The sequence below is a fragment of the Seriola dumerili genome, unplaced genomic scaffold (assembly GCF_002260705.1).
Source record: "Seriola dumerili isolate Sdu_G_001 unplaced genomic scaffold, Sdu_1.0 BDQW01000478.1, whole genome shotgun sequence".
Classification (NCBI taxonomy): Eukaryota; Metazoa; Chordata; class Actinopteri; order Carangiformes; family Carangidae; genus Seriola; species Seriola dumerili.
Window position 1 is genome coordinate 3,189,435 of NW_019174733.1, and position 22,045 is coordinate 3,211,479.

Below are 22,045 nucleotides of genomic sequence, written 5' to 3' on the forward strand. Positions count from 1 at the left end.
CAATAGCAGGCTGTGGAGGCCGAGTTTGATATCTGAGGTGTTGAGTGAAGCAGACAGCAGGGTTCTCACAAAGAGTAATGAAGGATGTGTGGGTTTATGCTCGCCATTATGTGTGTGTGTGCGTGCGTGCGTGCGTGCGAGCGAGCAAGTTTGGGAATTGTTTGGGCGTGTCTCCCTTGTTAACCTTCCCCTGTGCTGTCTAGGACACATCCATTCAAAGTTAGGCTATGCAGCCAGACCTTATGACTTGTTTAGAGGAGCAGGTGATCAGTTGCCTCTGTTTTGGCAACTGCAGCCTTGACTTAAGTGGTAGATGTCTCCGCTCATGAAGACCATGTTCTTAACAGCTAGGCACTATTATCAAAATAAATGCTTTTGTCCATGACAGCAACCTATGGTTTGTATCATTTTATAGAGATATTACTTATGTTGCGACCCACTAGCCTTGTGATATATAATCCAACAGAATAAGGTGGCAGAGCCTCTACACCAAGCTAACAAAAGCATGAAAGGGAGCAAGTAAAGCAGACACAACAACCCTTATTTCCATCCAGAGATTTTGTTTTTCCTGTCACATATTCAGTTTTTTATTCCAACTTTTTCATGCCACCCGACAGCTACACGCTACCTTTTGGTCGTGGCTGTAAGCCAAAATCCAGTCCTCCTGCTCCGGGTGAAAAAGCAGGCTGAGGATATCAAAGGCTAAGCTGTGTTTCTGATAGGACGCCCCCTCGTCAAGACTAATGAGCAGGCTGCTCTCCACCTCCGGGTCGGTCAGTAACATGATCTGAGACGAGACGAGAAAGGAGACAGGGGGAATCAGCAGCCCACCTCAACAGCATCCATTCCGCAGGGCTTAAGTGTGCTTGTGCAATGTGCTGCTTGTAACACACACATGGTGCAGACTCCTGCGGGGCTGCTATGTAGTGAAAATGATAATAACTCTGCGACACAGTGATAACAATTGACAGATTTAATTAACACAGGCAGGACTTTTCATAACATGCACGTGGGAACCTACCTTCCTTTTGTTGTTCGGACTTACGTACAAGTAGCTCAGTATGGTTTTTGGCCCAACTTTCTCATTAAGTTTCTCATATGTGGTCCCATAATCAGTTGACCTAAAATTCAATTATAGGATAAAGGAAATAGGTTGTGGTGGAAAGTAAAGGAGAACTGAACAACACCTAGTAGTTATGATGCTGATGGTATCATTAAGCATATCAGGCAAGCAGAAAATTGCAACAGCAGTAGTCATGAGGCAATTTGCTAGATGGATGGAGATTTTTTTAATTATCAAAATAAACAAGAATATCCTGTGTGGTATGCATGGCGAGAGGATGAGCTATTATAGTTATTATTATTATTATCATTGTTATCATTATCATTGTTGATGCTTTGGGGTAAAAATGTAATTCAAAGGTTTGTGATTTCCCTGTTTTTTTAACTCAAATGGAGGATTGGAGGATTTATTTGCCTGTTGGCTGAAAAAAAAAAAAAAAAACAACGGCAGGGTGTCTCGAAAATTTCTCAAGACCAGAGATATACTTGAAAATATTGACTGTCCTGCAGAAAATGGCTTTTCTTTGCTGAGTTCATTTTGGAGGTCATTCACTGTCACCAAAATAGATATTGGTCCCAGTTGCTTTCTGACATTTCAGAAAGGACCATGAAATGTTATATACTGCAATATAAAATGTCCTGTATTTTTCAATTTTTATGGGCATATTTATTGGGAAATATGTTGTCATTATTCTTTATTTAACCCTTGTATATTGATGATATTGGATTTACTTCCTCATTGTTTGGAGCCTCACAGAACCCGCTACTGTATGTGTAAAAAAAAACATTAATAATTGCAAAATCAACCACTTTTTCCTCTTCAAATATTTTTTCTTTTATTATGGCCTTATAAAAATCAATACATAGAAGAATATTGAAGTTGTAACTCCTCCTTTTGCCACAAACTGGGCTTGCAAAATGATGAAGGTGACAACATTAAAGCGGTGTTATTGTTATTGCACCAAATAGGGACATATTTCACGTTTAAGATGTTATACACTCAGTTGTAAGTTTATTAGGAACACCTATATATGTAACACCGCATAAATCTTCCTTCATGAAGGTTATAATGTTAAAAGTTTTTGTTGAAACTGTGTTAAAGACGTGTTAAATCAACTGTATGCTAATTTTGGAGCCTGCAAATTATGCTGCTGTGGAACTGTATTGAATTATATAAAGACAAAGTGTGTCTGTTGTTAAGCCTACTCTCACTGATCTGAATGGGGCGGACAAAATAATAGGAACACTTGTCACCATAACGTAGTGTAGTTCAGCAGCAACACAGACTACATCCTCCAAAATGATCATACCGGTGAATCGACACCTCCTAAACAGCCCCCCCCCCCCAAAAAAATAACAAAATATACAGTATATATATATATATATATATATATATATACTGTATATACAGTATGTTGCTTCTGTTTACCAAATAGTCAAAGACAAAGAAATGTGCAGTATGTTATCCATTTGTGACTGAATTTATGCTCCAACAACAAACGTCCAACTAAGCTCTGAGAATTTCACACACAGATAAAACTATTCACAGTTCACATAATTAATAAATGTCATCAAGCTGACAGCACAATATTAACTCTGTTTTGAGCTATTAAAGAGGATTCTTCAAAAGCAAAAAAACTTTGGGGTTAAGTCATTACTAAACAAATGTAACATCTATTTGTTTTGTTGCAGCTCCTGTAGATGTAAGATGTAACAGACAGGAGATCTTACCTCCATAAAGAACTCTCTGTTACTCTGCCAGAGTTGAAGTCGTAGTATTTTGTCAACATGAGGATCACCTACAAAAAGAGATCAAACAGATTACTAGCTTCGCAGGATTGTATCATCAGGTAAAAAAAAAAAAAAAAAAAAAAAAAAAAAAAAAAAAAAAAAAAACAGACAAAAAACCAGCAGCATTAAAGTGTCGCATACCTACACCACAACAAAAGAGCCGAGCCGTCCACGCATGTCTTTTAGAGTCCCTGACAGGCTTTATTAAAATCCCAAACAAATCCCTGATGTATGTCAGCCCACTGCCCCGCTTGTTGGAAAGCTAAACTTTGTGCATATTCTCATCGCATATGTATGCTATAATGATTTTTAACACTCGGCAGACCACCGGCAAATGCCACCACAGGTTAGCTATGAGTGACTGAATAAATCAGTCAACACTCTAATTCATTCTAGGCACAGAGATATAGACCTCATAAAAATCATGGACATCCCTTCTTGAGGAGGATCGTAAAAAGTGTCATGGTCGTATGTAGTTTACAATACACAGGCCTTTACTTAATACACATGAAAAGCTTCAGATTTCAAGATGTCTTGTAAATTACTCCAGATATTAACAAATGGCTCACTGTAGTCATTTCTATTTGCCTGTTTAATTTGAAGAGGAACTCTTTTCCTCAGCAAATATCACAACCTAAATCAAAGCCAGTGTGTTTGTATATGCATGCGATTACTGCTGCATAGTCATGTTTATACACATATACTGTTTCTTCAGTAATACATTAAGTATTATAACAACTTCAGTCCAAAAGCATGTATTTTTCTAAGGGTTGTATCTTTTAAAAAAAAAAACTGTTTCAACAGTCCTGGACACAAAAACAGTTGTTCTTACTGTGCCCTTCACCCTTTACACAAATGAATCCCTCAAGCAATGGCCTCCCTGCATTCTGCAAACATAAAACCTGCACATCATACAGCTCTCTTGGGAAGCTTCTCTGGGCATCCTCTTCAGCTTTTCATAGCTATCTTCTAATTATCAAGGGTTGTGAGTGTTTGGGGTGACATTCACTATGAAAAGTAAACAAGAAATTTTTACTTCTTTGTTAAAAACCCTGCTCGCACAGTTTGTAGAAATTCCACCCAGCAGTCGTTTTCTAGGCATTCGCTCAAATCAAACAAGGCCATCCTCCTCATGTCTGCTAGATAAAAGCCTGCCTGCCCCCTCTCAAACCTAATTGCTTCAGTGAAACTGAACTGTGACAGTAACATACAGTATGCATGCTGCATTCACATTTCCAGGTCACTTACATACAATCAACTCCATCATTTAGCTGAAAAAAACTATTTCGAAAACCTCACATTTTTCCAAGCTCACTGTCAGCTGATACACTTCACTGGTGCAACGCCACAAAAAACACAATCACATTCTGATTCATGAAAACAAAACACCAGTCTTCAAGTGCTCCATCCCAAACATAACCCTTACCCCCAACTCCCTATCTGATTCTATTCTGTGATGTGATTAATTCCTGCATCAGTGAACAGAATCACCAAAGCCAATGAAGCTAAAGATAAAGAATGAATGCTGAAAAATGAGAGGCTCGAAGCAGGTAATGTTTTCCTTTTTTTTCTTGCTTAAAAATGATCAAATGATTATTAGAACAGCTGCTGATTAATTCTCTGTGGATCTACTGATCAATTAATCAACAAATCGTGTTTTCTATTATACTGCATATGTCTTTACCTGCATGATATATCCATTTATGTATTATAGGCATTAAATCATATACCACACAGTAAAGGTCTCTAAAGGAACTATTGCTGTTAATAATGCAATTTAAACTTTACAGTTTTGGTTTCTTTCCTAATTATCTGCCCTCTGTTGAATAAGCTGACTAAGAAAACTCTGACTCTTCCATTACTTTGTGCTGAATGTATGAAACCTTTAATATGGGGGCTAGTTCAGAGATAATCCACAAAGCTTGTTATAGCTATGGTACCAACTGTCCAGACTGGGTTGCAGAGATTTATGGTCTTCCAATAAAATGGCCTTTATACCTTCCAAAAGTCATACCCTCATGGACACTGTCATACACAATAAAACAACCCGCAGCAGTCTGAAAATTAGGGCAAATTATACCCCCCCCCTCCCTCTCTGTATGGCAATTAACTTTATGCATTTACTTGGGAAGGATCCAAGATTACAGTCTGATGTAATTTGCATCCACCTTCTTGCTGGCTGGAAACATTTCCCGTGTTGTGAGGGATGTTGAAGGTGAAGCTCCATGGCTGCAGTTAACACATCAGTTCAGTGATACAATATTCACTTTGTAGATGTTTCTGTGTGAAACAGGTGTTTGAAGTTCAGCATGTCAAAAAAGCCATTAAACTGCTATTTGAAATCACCGGACAAAGGCTCTTCTTTAAACCATACACTGGATAATGACATGCCTTAAATAATAATGCCCTATGTATTAGCATATTTTTCCTCTTTGAATCTCAACAACGGCGTTGTCAGCTACCATGTAGCACATGGCCCAATAGACTGCAGTAGCACCAACATGTCTCCAAACTGGATTACTTGACATCCAAGAGCAAGCAAATTGATTTTTCAACCTGTAATCCTTTGTAAACCTTACACCTTGGAGGTAAATGGACTGGGATGAATTTGATCATTATGTAAGAATGAATGGAGGCTTAATGGTGACTTAAAGGGCTTAAGGTGAAGAGATTACTGGTTTGAAATGAATGGGTTGTATGAAGATGAGAAGGGGTGGGATAGAGGTATCAAAAAAGCAGAAGGGAGGGATTCTGTTATTGAAGGATGAACAAATGAAAGGAGCGACAGAGTATGCATTACAATTCATTCCCGCTCTCACCGACCCGTTGATCCAGCCTTATCGGCTGTTGGAATTAAGTTGCCTCATCAATAAAACTGTCATCACATTTGGCCACAGCAATTAAACAGATGGATGACTCCATAAACGCAATTGTTACAGGAGTTACTGACTAGAATGTTAATATTAAAGACAAATATGACATATCAAAAAATGGCCACGTATGTCAGATGTCCAGTGCTTGTTGGGTAAATGGTTGTTTTTTTGTTACACAGGTGACTCACCCTTTTGACAATTTGAAATCATAAGCCTGTGGACTAACAGACTGGCAGACTAGCTTTATTCACCCCTTGTTTTCCTTCAAATCTACATTAGCTGATTTTTTGGCCATTTGGAGGCAACCGCAACAAGCTGTAAACAACACTGATATATTGTCACCTTATATGATATGGCAAACGTGCTCACAAATCACTGCTAATTTACACATCCAGCAGACATGGAGCAACATTATCATTCACTTGGGGTCATGTTCGTGCCCACCTGATGACTCTAAGGCTGTAGAGCTGAGGGAATCTGCAGATTTGGCTCAGAATTCTCTGCGTTCATTGGTATAAATGTCACCTTTTGCAAAAAAGTAGTCACACGATCCACTGTTAATATGAAAAAAAATGATTATAGCAGCTTTAATTATGAAGAATCGAGTTTCACATTTTGTAGGACATCAACAGTTTGTGCGATGGTGATATTCGAATTAGTGATAACTTGTGACAATGTCACAGCTAAGACAAACGAGTTGGGAGGAGAGGGGTGAGAACACCTGTCTGCAAGATATTAACACCACCAAAGTGTTAACAATGTGGCAGCGAATGCCTTTCAAGAAATAAAAAAAACAAAACACGCACAGCTTAGAAAGCAAATTCAAAGACCCCAGGGGCTGGTGTGGCATAAAGTATGAAACTTCACTCGATAAAAAGCACCACACATTAAACAGCATCATTTAACACTTGTAATAAAGAAAGAATTGTCTATTTCCATTACATTGTTTACAGCAACAAAAGCCTGCAGGAAAGCACATCCTCTTATACTTCAATACCACCTCGATGCGACACGTAATGTACAGAGGCTTTTGTCTGCCACATCAATTTATATCACTTCATTAACAAAGGCAACATTTCCTCGTGGACCAGATGTTGTGCTGGAGCTAGGTTGTTTGAAGTCAGAGTTGTTGGCTCTCCCATGGATAGCAGGTCACTGCAATAATAAATTATAAAGCAACTTCACAATATCACTTTGCACAAAATAAACTATTGGTGTCCTGATAAAACCTGATGTACAGTACAGATAAGAGAAGGAGTGAAATCTCAGCTCTGAAGATTGGGGAACGTGAACAAAACATATTCTGTCTTTGTTTTAAACACTATTAAAACTCTACGTTATGTAAACATGCAATTCCTGAAGTAATAAAGTTCAGCTATATTGTGACTGATGGGAACATTATGGTACATTTGCAGATGGTAATAACATTGATCAGTGAACATCACACCGGCATCTTAAACCGGACAGTGAGCAGATGCTCCATGTGACAGCTACGGCTTCCAAGCAGAACAGCAAGTGACTGACTTTATTGGACTCCTCATGTTGAGACAACGACCTTGTGTGAAAGTAGCAGCTCGGTTGATAAGTCAACTGAAACAGCTTCCTTTTTCTTTGGGCTTACACTCCCGCATCATTTGCTTCTTCACCATAAATGAAAGCCCAGGCAAGTTCAGCAGCTATACTAGGCTACAGATGGCCTGCTGAGCTTGGAAGCTTCAGCGTGCATGAGCAGGGGGTCTGATCAATGCAGGCAAGATTAGACAGCAAGTGGGTAGGTTTTTCAACCCAACCAAAAAGTTGTGCCCACTGTGCAAGGATGTTTTTTGTTTTGTTTTTTTTTATTTCAAAACTTCTTTTAACTCTTCAGCACTCTGAAATTTGTGCTGAGTGAGATGGTAAAATATTGGTTGCATGTTGACAAACTAAAAGCTCCCTGGACTTTTTTAATAAACTACACTTCCTCTGACATCAATAAAGTAAAACAGCTGATAATGACAAATATGCTGGGAAGGATTTCTCTCATCCATATGTCTTATTAGACTTACCCACAGTCTTTGAAACCCCCACTTTTGCCAAAATGCATAGCTATAAATCCAAAAAGGAAACTTCAGTGAGTGAATGAAAGTTATGGTTTTGAATGAGAGGTTTTTCGTGCAGCGGCCAGATGGTGTAATTCATATGAATGAGTAATGCAGGTGGTTACTGTAAAGTGAAAAAAATAAAAAAAGTTTCTGATTCATAGATGAAGCACTCGTGCACTGACTATATTGTATTAACACACCCAGCAGCTGAGGACTTAAAAATTCATTTCAAAGATCAGGGTAATCTTTAATGTTGGTTATCAAGACATTATCTCATAAAAAAATGCCTAAAAGGGATTCTTTGTTTACCAACTGCTGCTATAATTTTTCTGAAGCTTTTGCAGCTGTTCATGAAAGGCACAGTGACAACAAGGAGAGCACACATAACAATAATATGAACCTGCACAACGCAAGTTTTATTAAAGCCAACACAAAGAAAAGCAAACAAAAAGACGTGTCTGGGATGGGGAAAAAAAAAAAAAAGACCTCATTATGCATTGTACCAGCCAAATTAACTTTATCCTGGTCTAGTATAAAATCTTTGCCTGATTTGTAGGGAATTTCTGCTCTATTAGACAGCACTCGGTGGAGAAGAAAGGAAACCCAGGAGGGTAACGCAGCTTGTCGATAAAAAAACACACTGCAGGATTTCAAGGCATTAGAGAACCTCGCCACAGGAAGACTTGGTGGCTTGGCAGAGCTGAACTCAGCCTGCCAGTAGTTTCTGTGCAGAGCTGCATGCTGAGCTCTAAAAATCAGCCCCTCTGTTTATCCATGCAATGTAAGCAATGCCACATTCACCAATGTGTCAGGAGAAATAAATTCTTTGTCTTTAGTTGTCTGAGGCTGAATCGTGTTGATAGAATTCTTATCGTTATGTATTTCATGAATTTATTTATGTTTCTTTAGCCGGATGTGTGATGTTCACGCCCTGAAACAACGCCACAGCAATACCACACCACACACACATACACATACACACATACACACACACCTCCACAGCCTGTCCATCACAGCCAGCGAGGAGAGAGGGGAGCTGATGGAGGTCCATGCTGACAGCATCGGCCACAGGGTTGCCTGAGCATGTCAACATAGTTATATGCAGGCAACTACATGCATCAGTGTCCAAAACAGGGCTGTTTGTCATGGTATGCTGAGGATGCAGTATCAAGGTGGGTGAGGCAGGCAAGATAAAATGGGGACATGGCATTAAGAACTATTCTGAATTTAACCATTGATCATAATTAGTCTCTTGCCCCCCCCAAGATACAACATGGAGAGCCAGAGCTAAACAGGTTTAATAAGTGCCAAGATGGCTTTAATAGTCAACTAAATTAGATATTGCTGTAGTAGGACAAGCTGCAATTTCTGCTGTCATTGTCCCAAACTGTTTTCTGCTAGGATGGGGCCATAATATTTTTGACAAATTGATACATTGGGACAAATATTGGTAGAAATCTGATTTTTATTATGATTATATCTGCATTGAAAACAGTATACTTTGTATTCGGTATTTCAAAATCCTCCTCATTTTAAAAATTATAAAATTCTGCTACGCTGCTAAAAGGTGTGTAATTTGAGCAATCATGGTTATATTCTGCTACTCACTCAAAGACAAACCAAAGGGAGCAATCAAAAAGACAAATTAAATTTTTTATAAATATGTTGTCAAACCTGGCTCTGGTATATTTGGCTACAATATATGAATATGATGAATAAACAATGTTATTATTGATGATTATTGATAAACTGATAACTGAGCCTTGGCCTACTTTTTGCATTCCTTTGGTTAAGCCTTATGACCACTTACTGTCTTCTGACCTGTGCACATTTCTTTACATTTTATTCATTGAAGTCACTGTTTAAATGGGCTTCCGATCTTTTGAAAGGAAAGGTTCAATATTTTTGGGAAATATGGTTTATTTGCTCTTTTTAAAGACTTAGATGAAAAGATCGATAATACTCTCATGTCTCACTTTTATCTTTGGTTTGTTTTGTTTTCCCCCATTCCTAGTCTAATCACTAGTCTGCAAGTATCCCCAAGATTTGCACAGTATACTGTATTTTTATTTCAATGTATCTTATCCGGAATTTAATGATATCTTGTATTGGATATTTTTGGCTGGACTGCAACAGTGGGGCCAGCCTTATAAGCGCAAATGTCGCTGACTGACTGAGTAACTGAGTGGTGAACTTACATCATTGGTCCGCCAAATGTTGCGTGACTGAGTGAAAAGGTTAAACCATTGGTTGGTCAGTTAAGTGTTGGAGTTTCTTGCAGTGTTAGCAACTTAACGCCTTTGTCGCTTGATTAACCAACTTTTCAACTTAACCCTTTTCCAAAAAAGCACATGGCAACAACTCTAGTGACTTTTTGGACAAACCTTAGCTACTTTCCGTAGAAGACAGTCATCAGTTTTGCCCCACAAGCACAAGGTCGAGCTTTACCACCTCAGGCACACTTCTCTATGCTGACCGCATGGCAGCTGACGAGAATGAGCGATCTGAGTGATCATTTTACATGTAAATAGCCAAAATCACAGCACAGCCATTGTCTTTAACTTATGTGTTTGGTGATTTTGTCTGACGAAGTTGCAATTATGGTAAATGGTAAATGGATTTGCGCTTATATAGCACGTTTTTTAGTCTTACTGACTACTCAAAGCACTTTACAATACTTGCCACATTCACCCATTCACTCACCACACTCATACACTGATGGAACAGCCATCAGGGACAAAGTGTCTTGCCCAAGGACACTACGACACGTGGACTGGAGGATCCGGGAATTGAAACCACCGACCCTCTGATTAGTGGACAACCCGCTCCACCTCCTGAGCCACAGCCGCCCAAACAAATAAAATCAGGATATTAGCAGTGCAGAGCAGCAGCTTGAAAATTACTTGAAAATGACTGCTGGTTAACATTGGCCGCATTCAGTCACTATTTCATAATTGTTCCATTGTCTGACAACAGAAACAGAGAAAATATAAATGAGAACAGGTTCATTTGGGAATTCAGCTGTATTAAAATAATACTGTATATATCTGAGCACAGAGAGTAGGAGAGAAACAAACAGATAAAGGGATAAAACTGGCTGACATTAGGCAGAATGCAAATAACCTACGATGCAGTCCATCCATATTCTAGGTTTTGACCTAGTCTTGTTCATATATTTTTAAATAAGATGTATTATACATTAACATTGTTCTTTCAGTAAGGCCAGCGTTCTACTCAAAATAACATGGGTGTTTTTCTACACTGCTGTTGAATAGTACTTTTGGCAGATGTACTATGCTCACTGTGACTCAAGAACTTTTTGTTCAGTGGTATCTCTCGCAAAAAAAAACTTGCACGTCACAAAGGGAGGAGACACGACTTTCAACTTCTTCAAGACACTGCAGATTCATTTTTGCAGTATATTTCAAGCCTTACCTTTATTACAACTATTTTGCATACTCTAATAAAGTTGTCATACCTGTATTTTCCATAGGCTACTTTTAATTCCTATAGATATAGACATTGCAAACTATGTTTGCACATAATTCACACTTAGGTTATTTTTATTGATCTTTCCTCAAAGTAACAATTCACCCAGCTCACCTTGACTGAATCATTCTAAAACTTGGTTTAAAGTTAACTTTACATTGATTGTTTTGACTTAACAGTTTCTGACATCCATTAAATCCGCTGCACAATGACTGAATGCAGAATGTACGTATGTACAGTAATTTCAATTATCTTTCCAGCGCTTTGATGGCATTGAGGCGCTGACAGAGTCAAAATAAATTCTTGTAACTGACATCCTGAAATGAGCTACATTTATCTTTTCCTCCATCCTGTAACAACCCCCATTGTGTACTGTTTAACTGATCATTTACCCCTGTTTGCCTCAGACAAATGACACTGACTCTGAAAAACTTAAATGTCTCTGGAAGTGTCATCTCTCATGTACTTTTTCTACAGCATGTGTAGTCATGGTATGGCAGCCTCTCACTTTCCACAGAACAATGGAGATGAATAATTGGATAAAACTGGATTATTTCAGTATAATAGGATAGATTTTTGCAATGAATATGGTGGAGAACATTGAGTAAAATATTAAAGCAGAATCGGAGAATGCCATTGAATACAATATTTTATGCACTGTTCAGTCAGTGAGTCATAAAAGCAACTACGATTCAGATGAAAAGACAGCATACCTGGCACGTCTCCAGTTTCCTGAGACAGATGAGCAAATCTACCAAGAGATCAATGAAGCCAATGAGGAGAAGCTACATGCCAGGCTATCAAGCACAAGGCCTGTGAAGAAGAGGAGGTCCCTTTACTAGAAAATGGAGCTGCTGAAAATACTAAAAAACATGGACTTGAGTACCCATGAGCAGGGAATAAATATTCAATGGTTGTAGGATAGAGAAGACATTTCAAGAATTGAGCCGCTGCTCCTTAAGGCAGAGAAAAATATATTTTCCCAAGAGTAGAGAGCTCTTTATCAAAAATGGAGAAAGTCAACAAAGGCTCCAGATACCGAAGGTTTTAAGAACCCAGGAGCTGATCACTCAGCCAGCAAGTCCTCCAACCTGAACGACCTTTTGGTTGTTTGTCCCTACCCTCCTAGACAAGAAGGTTATGGAACGGTCATGATTCAACCCTTTAAATAGGAAAGAAACAGCAGTCTCCAAAGTGTTTTGCTGACTCATCCATCCAAACCTACTAAAGTGGACTCCGTCACTACTATATCACATGACTTTCTCCTTTCTACATCCACTGGAGATCACCTAACAATAGAACTTGTAATTTGCAGTAGTAAGGTACTTGCACAGATGACCATTGGTCTTTTTTTTTTTTTTTTTTTTTAAACAGGACAATCCATTCTTATTAGAGAAAGACTGTGAGCCACCTTTTGCCAAGAGATACAACCCGAAAGAAAAGCCACTAAAACTAAATGTTAAACAGTTTTTATGGGACAAAAACTCCAAAAAATGTCCTGAAAGCTGCAGGGATCTTCATCATCCTGGCCCCAACATGGAGGAAGAAGAAGAAAAGGAGAAGAAAACTCTTCAAACTCTGATAACTTCATGCTTCTGAACACAACTAAGACATGAGTACCTTTTTCTTCAGTAAAATATCCCTCACCTGTGATATCTCTTAAATAACAGTGTGCTGTCTGTATACTGTTTCTTCTGTGGAGAATTTTAAGCGATTAACATCATACGTATGGCATTTAAAACAGCTGGATCGAGTGGAAACAAGATAAGACAGATGTGTTCAAGGTCATGGAGGGGGGGGCCGCAGCCTATCCCAGCATGCAATGGACAGGACAGTTTGACAGCCTCACAGGGCTAACGCAGAATGACAAACACATTCACACCTACGGGCAATTCAGATTTTCTGATTCACCTTACTTGCATGTCTTTGGACTGTGAGAGGAATCTAGAGTACCTGAATAAAAGGGAAATCATGCCAAACAGCGCTATCACCTTCTCAAAAGATAAAGTTCAAACTAATTAAAACACGTCATTCATTCAAATTAATTTAAATGCTACCAATTGAGCCTGATCCTAAATTATGGAACAGCGTTAACACTGTTCTGTTCATTTGCGGTGCCTCTTCGGTCTCACTGGAGTGACAAACTAACCTTACTGTAAAGTCAAGCAGACACTATACAGATTAAGCCTGGTTTTAACCCCCAAATGACCCCACCTCCCTTATCCACCCAAACAACTAATTAGAACTGGGTTTAATTTCTGAACAACCAACAATCTGGCTGTTGGACAACTGGGTGAATAACTGGCATGTTAGAAACTTTGGTCAGCTGTCTTGCAGCTTGAGCAGTTCCACAGTCTGATTTCCCACATGGCTGCTGTCAGAAGACTCATTACAAACTGCAGTGAGCTTGTTTTAATATCACTGAAATAGTATTTTACATGTTGTGGCTATTGTAGTCTTGACTGAGAGGAGAACAGACCATCTGTGGCTCATTGTAGAAAAGGACAAAATAGCGCTCCTTTTCTCTTTTTGACTACATTGTTGAGGATGCTCGTCTTGTGTTCTTCACTGGACATTCTGTGCTTACATTCAGAGCGAGCACCCATTTCATGACTGATCCGTACAGTATGAATAAAGAAGTCATATGTTTTGGCTGTGAAGAGAGCCTGATTTCAGTGTGTAGCCTGAGGTCACATGACTTCATGACAAGATTAATAAAAATGCAAATTACTAAAAACGTAAGCAGCATCACCTTTAGCCACAATTTCTCGTTCTAGTCCAAATTGCTTCTTCTTCTAATGCTTCCATTTTGCATTAGTGATGAGAACAATAGCCTAGTGTACTGACAGGGCAACCAGCAGCAGGCAGTGCATTTTATGAACTCCCATCACTGAAGTACAAGGCACAGCCTGTTGTGGTTATACACCGAGAATTTAGTATCTGACCAGATTAATATAGATCGAATATTCAATTTTTTTCCTGGCTTGATTAAACCCTACTTCGAATTTCAAATACAAAAATTACAAACTTAATGCAAACCCAACAAAATTAAGAATGTATCACTGCATATTTATAACCTATAGGCCCCCTGCGTTTCCAGCTGCAAAACATGTTTTCCTTTTGGCTACCTGCTCCTTAAGGCCTAGTGGATATTTGATTAACATCCTCAGCCACATGAGTGGAATGAAATTATTTATTTACAGGCTTCTGTAGATGACCCATTCAAGGCTATGACAGATTGAATGCACTACATTTTCTCAGGACTACTGAAGGCTTACTTGCTCAAATATTCATTTGTCACAAGTTCTTTCATTATTATCCACTCCTTGATGCATGCCAATTAATTGCTGCAGTTAAATTTCTCACATCTAGTGCAAGGGCACTTGTTATTGAAATGTTTCATACCATAGACAGTAACCACATGAATGAGTGTGCTAGCAGCACATGGTCTGAGCCCTCGTTTGCATTTCCCTTGGTTTTCATGTTGATCGAAACGCTGAAATGACATTGCAGCTTAGTTTTCAAACCACAGTAATTGGACAAATGATAAAAGAACTGTAAGAACGAGACTTCAGCTCGAATTAATGACTGAATGAAATCTGGAATTGGACAAGAAAACTAAGCATCAATGCAAATCAATAACAAACTCAGACAAAGTGGTTTACAGGCTGTATGTGCAAATTGGCTGCTGCACTGTAGGCAACAATATAAACCAATTATCAGGTGTCAGAATGTGCAACAAATACATCATAGGCCACACTTCTCGATACTAGCCTGAAAACTTGATTTCATGAAGTGTCAAAACAGAGCAGCACTTTCCCCAACACGAGTCACATGAGCAAGCCAGAGGATATATTATATGTAATAACGTTGAGAGCACTCACCAGCCCCTTAACCCTTTCTTTACACTTGTTGTCCAATGTATCTACTGCATTAAACCTTTTTCCGACATTCTCATACTTAAGGAAGCAGATTACAGTCATTATTACTGGACTGTCTGAACAAAGATGTTTAACTTGGAGAAGGGAAATTGGCTAACTTTGAAACAGATTACTACTTTAAATAGATCTCCAAGAAAGTACACCAGCTGGAAAATCTGCGAGCTTCCTTGGTGACCACCTGGCCTGCACCTACGCAGTGAGAAAGGGTGTGGCATGTAGCAGAAGTGTGAACGCACACACGCGCGCGCACACACATGCGCGCACACGCACACACACACACACAGTGAGTGGGCGGGATGAGACTCAGTGCCATCAGGGGGTAAATTTCTCAAAGCAGGACTAGAAAGTTTGTCATGTAAGTGTGAAAAAGATTATGACAAATCTTGGTGATTATGACTTGAATCAAAGAATCAGTTTAGAAATATAAATTAATCATGTATGCTGATTATAACTAATTACAAAGAAAAACTTTCCCAAATATGTGATAACACTTTAGCTTTAAACACTTTTTGTTCATGTTGAATGGCTCACTGATCCTAATATACTACCCCCAGGATACTAGCACCCTCACTCTATACTGCAATCTATGTAAAGGTCAAGCATAATGAATGAAAACAGGTAAGCCAAGACATCGTCCCACCATTCAACTTCCCATTAAAACCACAACCACTTCTTTTTGTGCACAGATTAAACACAAGATATAATGTGTTCACCAGTAAAATTCAGAGGTTCCTGTAGGCAGATTTTGTTGCCTTTGGACAGAGCCAAGCTAGTTGTTTCCCCCTAATACCAGTCTTAATGCTAAGCTAAGCTAATCACCTGCTGCCTGTAGCTTCATATTTACTCTACAGACATGAGAGTGGTGTCTACTCACTGAACTGTCAGCTAGAAAGTAAATAAGTGTATTTCCCAAAATGTCTATTCTTTTAAGGAAGGCGATAGTTTTAATAAAAAAACATAACCTGACCTAAGCTCTTTGTTGGGGTTTATGTGGTTTATAGTTTCTTTTTTGCCCTTTACTTTTATTTTTGCATCTCAACTTTTCTGGCATTTTGAGTAGAAGGAAGTTGTGCTGGTCCCATGCTCTTCTCAGTTCACACCCGTCTTTCCCCTCCACTGTTGCCAAGTGCTTGCTCATTGTGAGAGCTGTTGGGTTTCTCTCTATAATATTGTAAGGTCTTGACCTCCGTGTTAAGTGCCTTGAGATAATGTATGTTATGATTTGGCGCCATACAAAAAAAAACTGAATTGAAATTGTTTATGCTGTCTATGCTAATAACACACAATTACACATGCCTGAAGAACCAAATGACACAAATGCCTTACAGCATTAATAAATAGAGGAGTAATAACTTTCTAAAAGTTAAATGATCATTTTAGTCATCTTTAAGATAAAATGACTGATATTTTATGTTTCTAGCTTCTCAAATATGATGCTTTTCTTTTTGCTATTTATGCTTTTCTTTGTCACACAATAGTAAACCAAATACTTTTTGGTTTTCGACTGCTAGTCAGACAAAACCTTCACCTTGGTCTATGGCAGACAAAAAGTTGAATCATTTAACCACAAAAAAAAAAAGAAATAAAAAAAGGCTTATAATCAATAATGAAAAAAGTCGTTTGTTGCTGCCCTATAATACTAAATACTATTGCTTAGCCCCAAAGCCAAAAGAGATGCGCTATGCAAAAATCCTGGATCTCTGGCTCCACAGATCAAGCCTCAGCACTATATGATCAGCATTCTTTCACTACAGAAATATTGCCATGGTGCAATTTTAGCCAACAAGATGCCAAAAAGCTAATTCAAGCTTCCATCTGAAGTAGAACACATTTCACTGGTCATACTAAAATGTCTATTTAGAGCAACCAATAATAATAATAATAAATAAATGATAAATTCTGCTGCTCCACTCCTGACCCAAAACAAGAAAAAGATGGAGCATATTCGTGTGGTTTTAGCTGAACTTGACACGGCTCCAAGAATCTTTTAGAATTGATTTTAAAGTCTATTTGCCCGTAGCCTATATTAAGCTCTAAATGGATGAGCTTACATTGCAAACTCCCTGTTGTTTTAAGTGCCTTCACGTTCACTCACATCCACCACTCTGGGTTGTTTGAAGTTCAGAAACACGGACATGAGACATTTTTATGCTCCCAAACTGTGGAATGCCAGTCCCCTGGATATTAGGGAGAAAACCTCAGTGAGCATTTTTAAGCAACAGCTTACAACACATCTATTTCTGTTGGTTTTCCACTAGTCATTGAACTTAGAATGTTTCTCTCTCTCTGCACATATATTCAGTATTTTATTGTATTACTATGGTGCCATTTTGTGTTTCAGATTGCTCCTCATTTCTTCATATGGAGAGTGCTATAATGATAATAGAATTTCCACCTATCTGCTGTACCACTTTTACCCTTCAGCACAGCTGCCTGTTATCAGACATTCTGTAGCTTTAACCTATATGTTTGGGAACACAGTGTTTCAGTCGGTGAGCTGTACGCTTAACCTTTTGAAGCATCACCCATTTCTCTACTTTTGAGCAAAGCAGATCTAAAGCTCCAGCAAGAAGATAGGCAGGTTTATTGATCTCATTTGTGCAAAACGTATGCCTATAGCCACCTGCCAAAATCTAGTGATTTGACAAATAGACAACACAATGCTCCTTTGTGTGAGTGCGTACGAATAAGTGAATAAATGGGAGAGAGAATGAGAAAGGAAAGAGAAGATATAATTCCCTTTAAACTCTGCAGAACATTAAACTTATATTATTTTGATGTTTTCCTTTTTTTACCTGCCAGGTCAGCTAATCAATACACAATAGCATTGATAGTGTGTGTGTGTGTGTGTGTGTGTGTGTGTGTGTGTGTGTGTGTTTGTGTGTGTGGCAAAGGCACAGAGGTGGGGTTGGGGGTACACAGTACTGACTCCCTCAAACTCAGCAGTCTCAAATTTAATCACTGCTCTGCTCGGTCATTCACAGTCACAAGTGAAGCTTCAAATTACCACACAAGATGTATGAGTGAACACTGACCACACTGCGTCAAAACCGCTCCGTGCGTAAATGTGGAGCACATTAACTACTTACGCTGCTGTTCTGTCCGGACCAGTGCACCATCGCCTGGTTATGAGCCGTGTCCCCGCTCAGTGCAAATGTCGAACTTGTGAGCTGAAACTCCTCCTGGTCCGAAAACGAAGCCTCATCCCCGCCCTCGGCTCTGAATCCGGACCAAGTCTCTGCGCTCCTCCGTGTTCGTCTCCAACTGGCCACATCCTTGTCCTCGTTCACCGTCACATCAGCCTGCGCCCCATTTTCTCCATAAAAGCTGTTGTTTTTTGCATCACCGCTGCTGTTATCGGTCACGTTTTTAGGGAAAGGGGCAAACGCGCGAGGAAACACTTTGGAGTGGGAAAGTTTTTGTTGGCCGTTTAACACGTCCTTCTGGAGGCAACTTGTTTTATTTCCCCGCAACCGTGACTGTACTTTGGACGAACTTTCTTCGCTCGCGGTTAATTCCGCAACGTTGTGCTTTTCGTCCCCGCTGGCGCTGGGTTTGGCGCCCGGTGACCCCTCGTTAAATCCAACAAATTCTTCTGCTGGTGCCTCGCCAAAATGATCCAAATCCTGCGCCGAGAGTTCCCGGGGAAACGCTGTGACTAGCGGCAGCTGGCACGAGGGAATGCACCTCACCTCCGCTTTTGTTCCGCCCAGGATGGAAGTTAGGGTGAAGAGCCAAATCCACTCAGAGAAAATGATAAAAAGGCAGTAACCGAGGCGCGTCTCCATTCTACGTTAATTCCGACTTCAGGCGTGTTACAAACACATCATCTTCACTCTTGAGCGTCTGTCTGTCATCACCTGGTAAAGTGGAGTCCGTGAATGCACTGTGGGGAGGTGCAGCAGCAGCGCGCGGACAAGTGCTCCAAAGTCTACTGATGCAAACGATGCATCAGAGGAGGAGCTGGAGGCTGAATCCTGCACGAGAGGGGAGAGGGGCCCATACCCCCGCATCCTCATCTCAACCTGGATGGGAGAAAGAAAAAAAACAGCAACTGGGTGTAGCCTACTCTTAATTAAGTTATATGTCTGGAGAGGCGCGTGCTCCCCTTGGGGTTCTTAATTCTGTTTTTGATCAGCTCCGTGCCAGATAGGCTACAGTGTCTCTATGAAACATTTGACCACACCATCATCCTTTAGGTGCTTATGCACTGGATTAAAACAGTCTTAAAGGTCTTCAGATGTTGGGGTCCCCCGGGGGGAAGACATTATTGGGTCTGCTTCCAGGCGTCTTTGTGTGGAAATGTTCCTGACAGGGGCTTTATGGAAGATACAATGAGGCTTTGCATTTTCCATTAGTGCGGGCCTAGGTAATCAATTAACAGGATTGCCTGTGTTCACTGTCAATTATGCCATGCAGGTAATGACTCTGTTGTGTCCCGCCTGCTAAATGCCTCGGAAATGGTTTCACTTAGGCTGCACTCCTGCATCAGATGAATGGAGAAGATGCATATTCCTCTGATTTTAGCTTTCCTCAGATTAATGGAGGGATGTCTTCAAGGCTGCTGCCAGGGATTTTGGACCCCATGAAAAGATGTCACATTGGACCCCACTACCACAGGCCTCGCCAACCTTGAAAATATAAGACAGTGCAGACATGCATGCATCTTTGATACAAGACTAATACCAAGAAATGTGCTAAAGGCCATCTTTTACAGTTTAAATCATGTTTCATATCATTGAAACGGCTTTAATAATTTTGACTTCATTAATTTCATAATAATGAGGCTTCCTGGATGTTTAATTTTTGCCAAAAACAAGAAAAAGAAACCGTTTCTTTTATAAGTACATTGTAAACAAAATACTACACTAATGATGATAAGTTAATAACTTAATATTGGAAAACAAATTACCTAATGTTCCTAATGTGCTCCTGGTTGGCTGACAGAAAGTAATGAGAAGGATAGAGGTGAGCGATTTATAATTTTCTCTATCACCCTCTTCTGGTTGCTGTTGTATAGGCACAGAGGAGTATGCAGGTGCCATGGAAATAATTGAGAAGCCATTATTACCAGACACCCTGGAATGGCCTATGTTGCTATATTTCTCTATACTTTGGGCTTTGTTCCAGTCAGCTAATGGTAAACCATTAGGAGAACTAGAGCCCGTCCAAACCCTGTGATTAGATTCTATTCCTGGGCAACATTTTGTCAATAGGATGAGGATGCTGTTGACTGGTGACTGATGCTGAAGAGACTGCCTATATTGAGCTGTGTTCGCTCCGAGCTGCGACGTGATCCTGTTCCACATACGGGTCAACTGCACAGAGACGTCTTTCATCGGCAGCCATTAGTGATGCAGTGAGCAAGAGCTGTCTCAATCTGTTTCAGTTAGCCCCCACCAGACAAGGGGAAACCAGTCTATAATGCAGATTGATGGCTGACTGAGAATTTCAATCATGGAGAACATTGGCTAAAAAGCTCAAGACTTGACTGTAATGCAAACCCTAAAGCAGAGTGCAACTATTACAATGCAGAAAGCCTCTTCAAGAAAGTAGCCTAATGCCCACATGTGGCACCTATTCAGCTTTTTACATGTATTTTTTACTTGCTGTGACTTTGTCAAGGATACATCTGCACTGACATTGTGGAGTGATTATAATGGATTTTTGTCTGACCTGTCTGTTTAGTTTAGACATGGATGGTTGTGCACATGTGGATATGGAGTTGTGTATGGCTGGTGTGCTTTGACTTTGTTTTTCTTGTAACTAATCTGTGATAAAAGTCATTTCCTGAAGATGGACGCACCTAACGATTATTTTCATCATCGATAAATCTATTTATTATTTTCTCAGTTGACCAATTAATTGCTTAAATGTCAGGACATAGTGAAAAAAGCAGATCAAAGAATCACAGTTTCACAGGGACAAAGGTGACATTCTCAAATGTACTTGCCTCATCTGAAAGAAATCCCAAAACTTAAAGATATTCAATTTACAATAATATAGATTAGAGAACAGCCGAAAAATGTCACATTGGAAAAGCTCGAACCCAAACAATGTTTATAATTTTTGCTTGAAAAATGACTCCAACAACTAATCGACTATCAGAACAGTTGCAGATAAATTTTCTTTCAACTGTCTAAAGAAGTCGATGAATTATTTACACTCTGGATGAAATGTAGATTTCTCTTTGAAGCAGCAGTGGGAGGATGAAGTTGTGTAATTGTCATCATGTGTAAAATCAACAAATGAAGCTTTTAGCATAAGTTCGAGCGGGAAGACTCGAGCCAGCCTTATCTCGTCTCCTCACTGAGACTCCACCTCTTCACAACTGTCCAATGATTTCACCGGGGCTGTGTGCAGGCTTATATCATCCAGTGATCGTCTTTTCTAAAGAATATTTAAACCACCTATGTTGTCTGCTGCTTGCAACTTCGCCCTTCCACCACTGCACCACCACCAGTGTTCCAGTGTTAAGGCCCCATCTAAGGCTCCCTCGGGGGTTCTCAGAATGGCTGCTATTCATAGGGCTCTATCGCCATACATCTCCTTAATCGACAGCGTCAATGCCAAAGTCTTTATTAAATAAACTTTCACCATTAATGTTAATTTGTGTCTTTCCTGATTGAATTGATTTTAAGAAAATAATAAAAATCACATGTTAAAATTAAAACAGTATGCGTACAAGTGTGAGAGCACAAGCAGACTTTGGGAGGTGTAAAGTGTGCATTAAAAATCAAATATCCTGGGAGGATCTTCACAGACTTTAAATTTCACTTTGAGAGGTGACAAATTTCAGGACCAATAT

General features: G+C 39.6%; 1 protein-coding gene across 1 annotated transcript in view; it reads right to left on the minus strand.

Annotated features, from left to right (window-relative positions):
- LOC111235187 (VPS10 domain-containing receptor SorCS1-like) overlaps positions 1-19,025 on the minus strand; it is a 47,157-nt gene extending 28,132 nt beyond the window's left edge. Inside the window, exons 1-5 of the mRNA XM_022763528.1 lie at positions 18,625-19,025; positions 18,327-18,585; positions 2,794-2,861; positions 1,022-1,121; positions 629-787 (exon numbers count right to left, since the gene is read on the minus strand). Of these exons, the coding sequence (XP_022619249.1) occupies positions 629-787; positions 1,022-1,121; positions 2,794-2,861; positions 18,327-18,585; positions 18,625-19,025 (987 nt within the window). The remainder of the gene's footprint in view (positions 1-628; positions 788-1,021; positions 1,122-2,793; positions 2,862-18,326; positions 18,586-18,624) is intronic.
- Between the last annotated feature and the right edge of the window lie 3,020 nt (positions 19,026-22,045).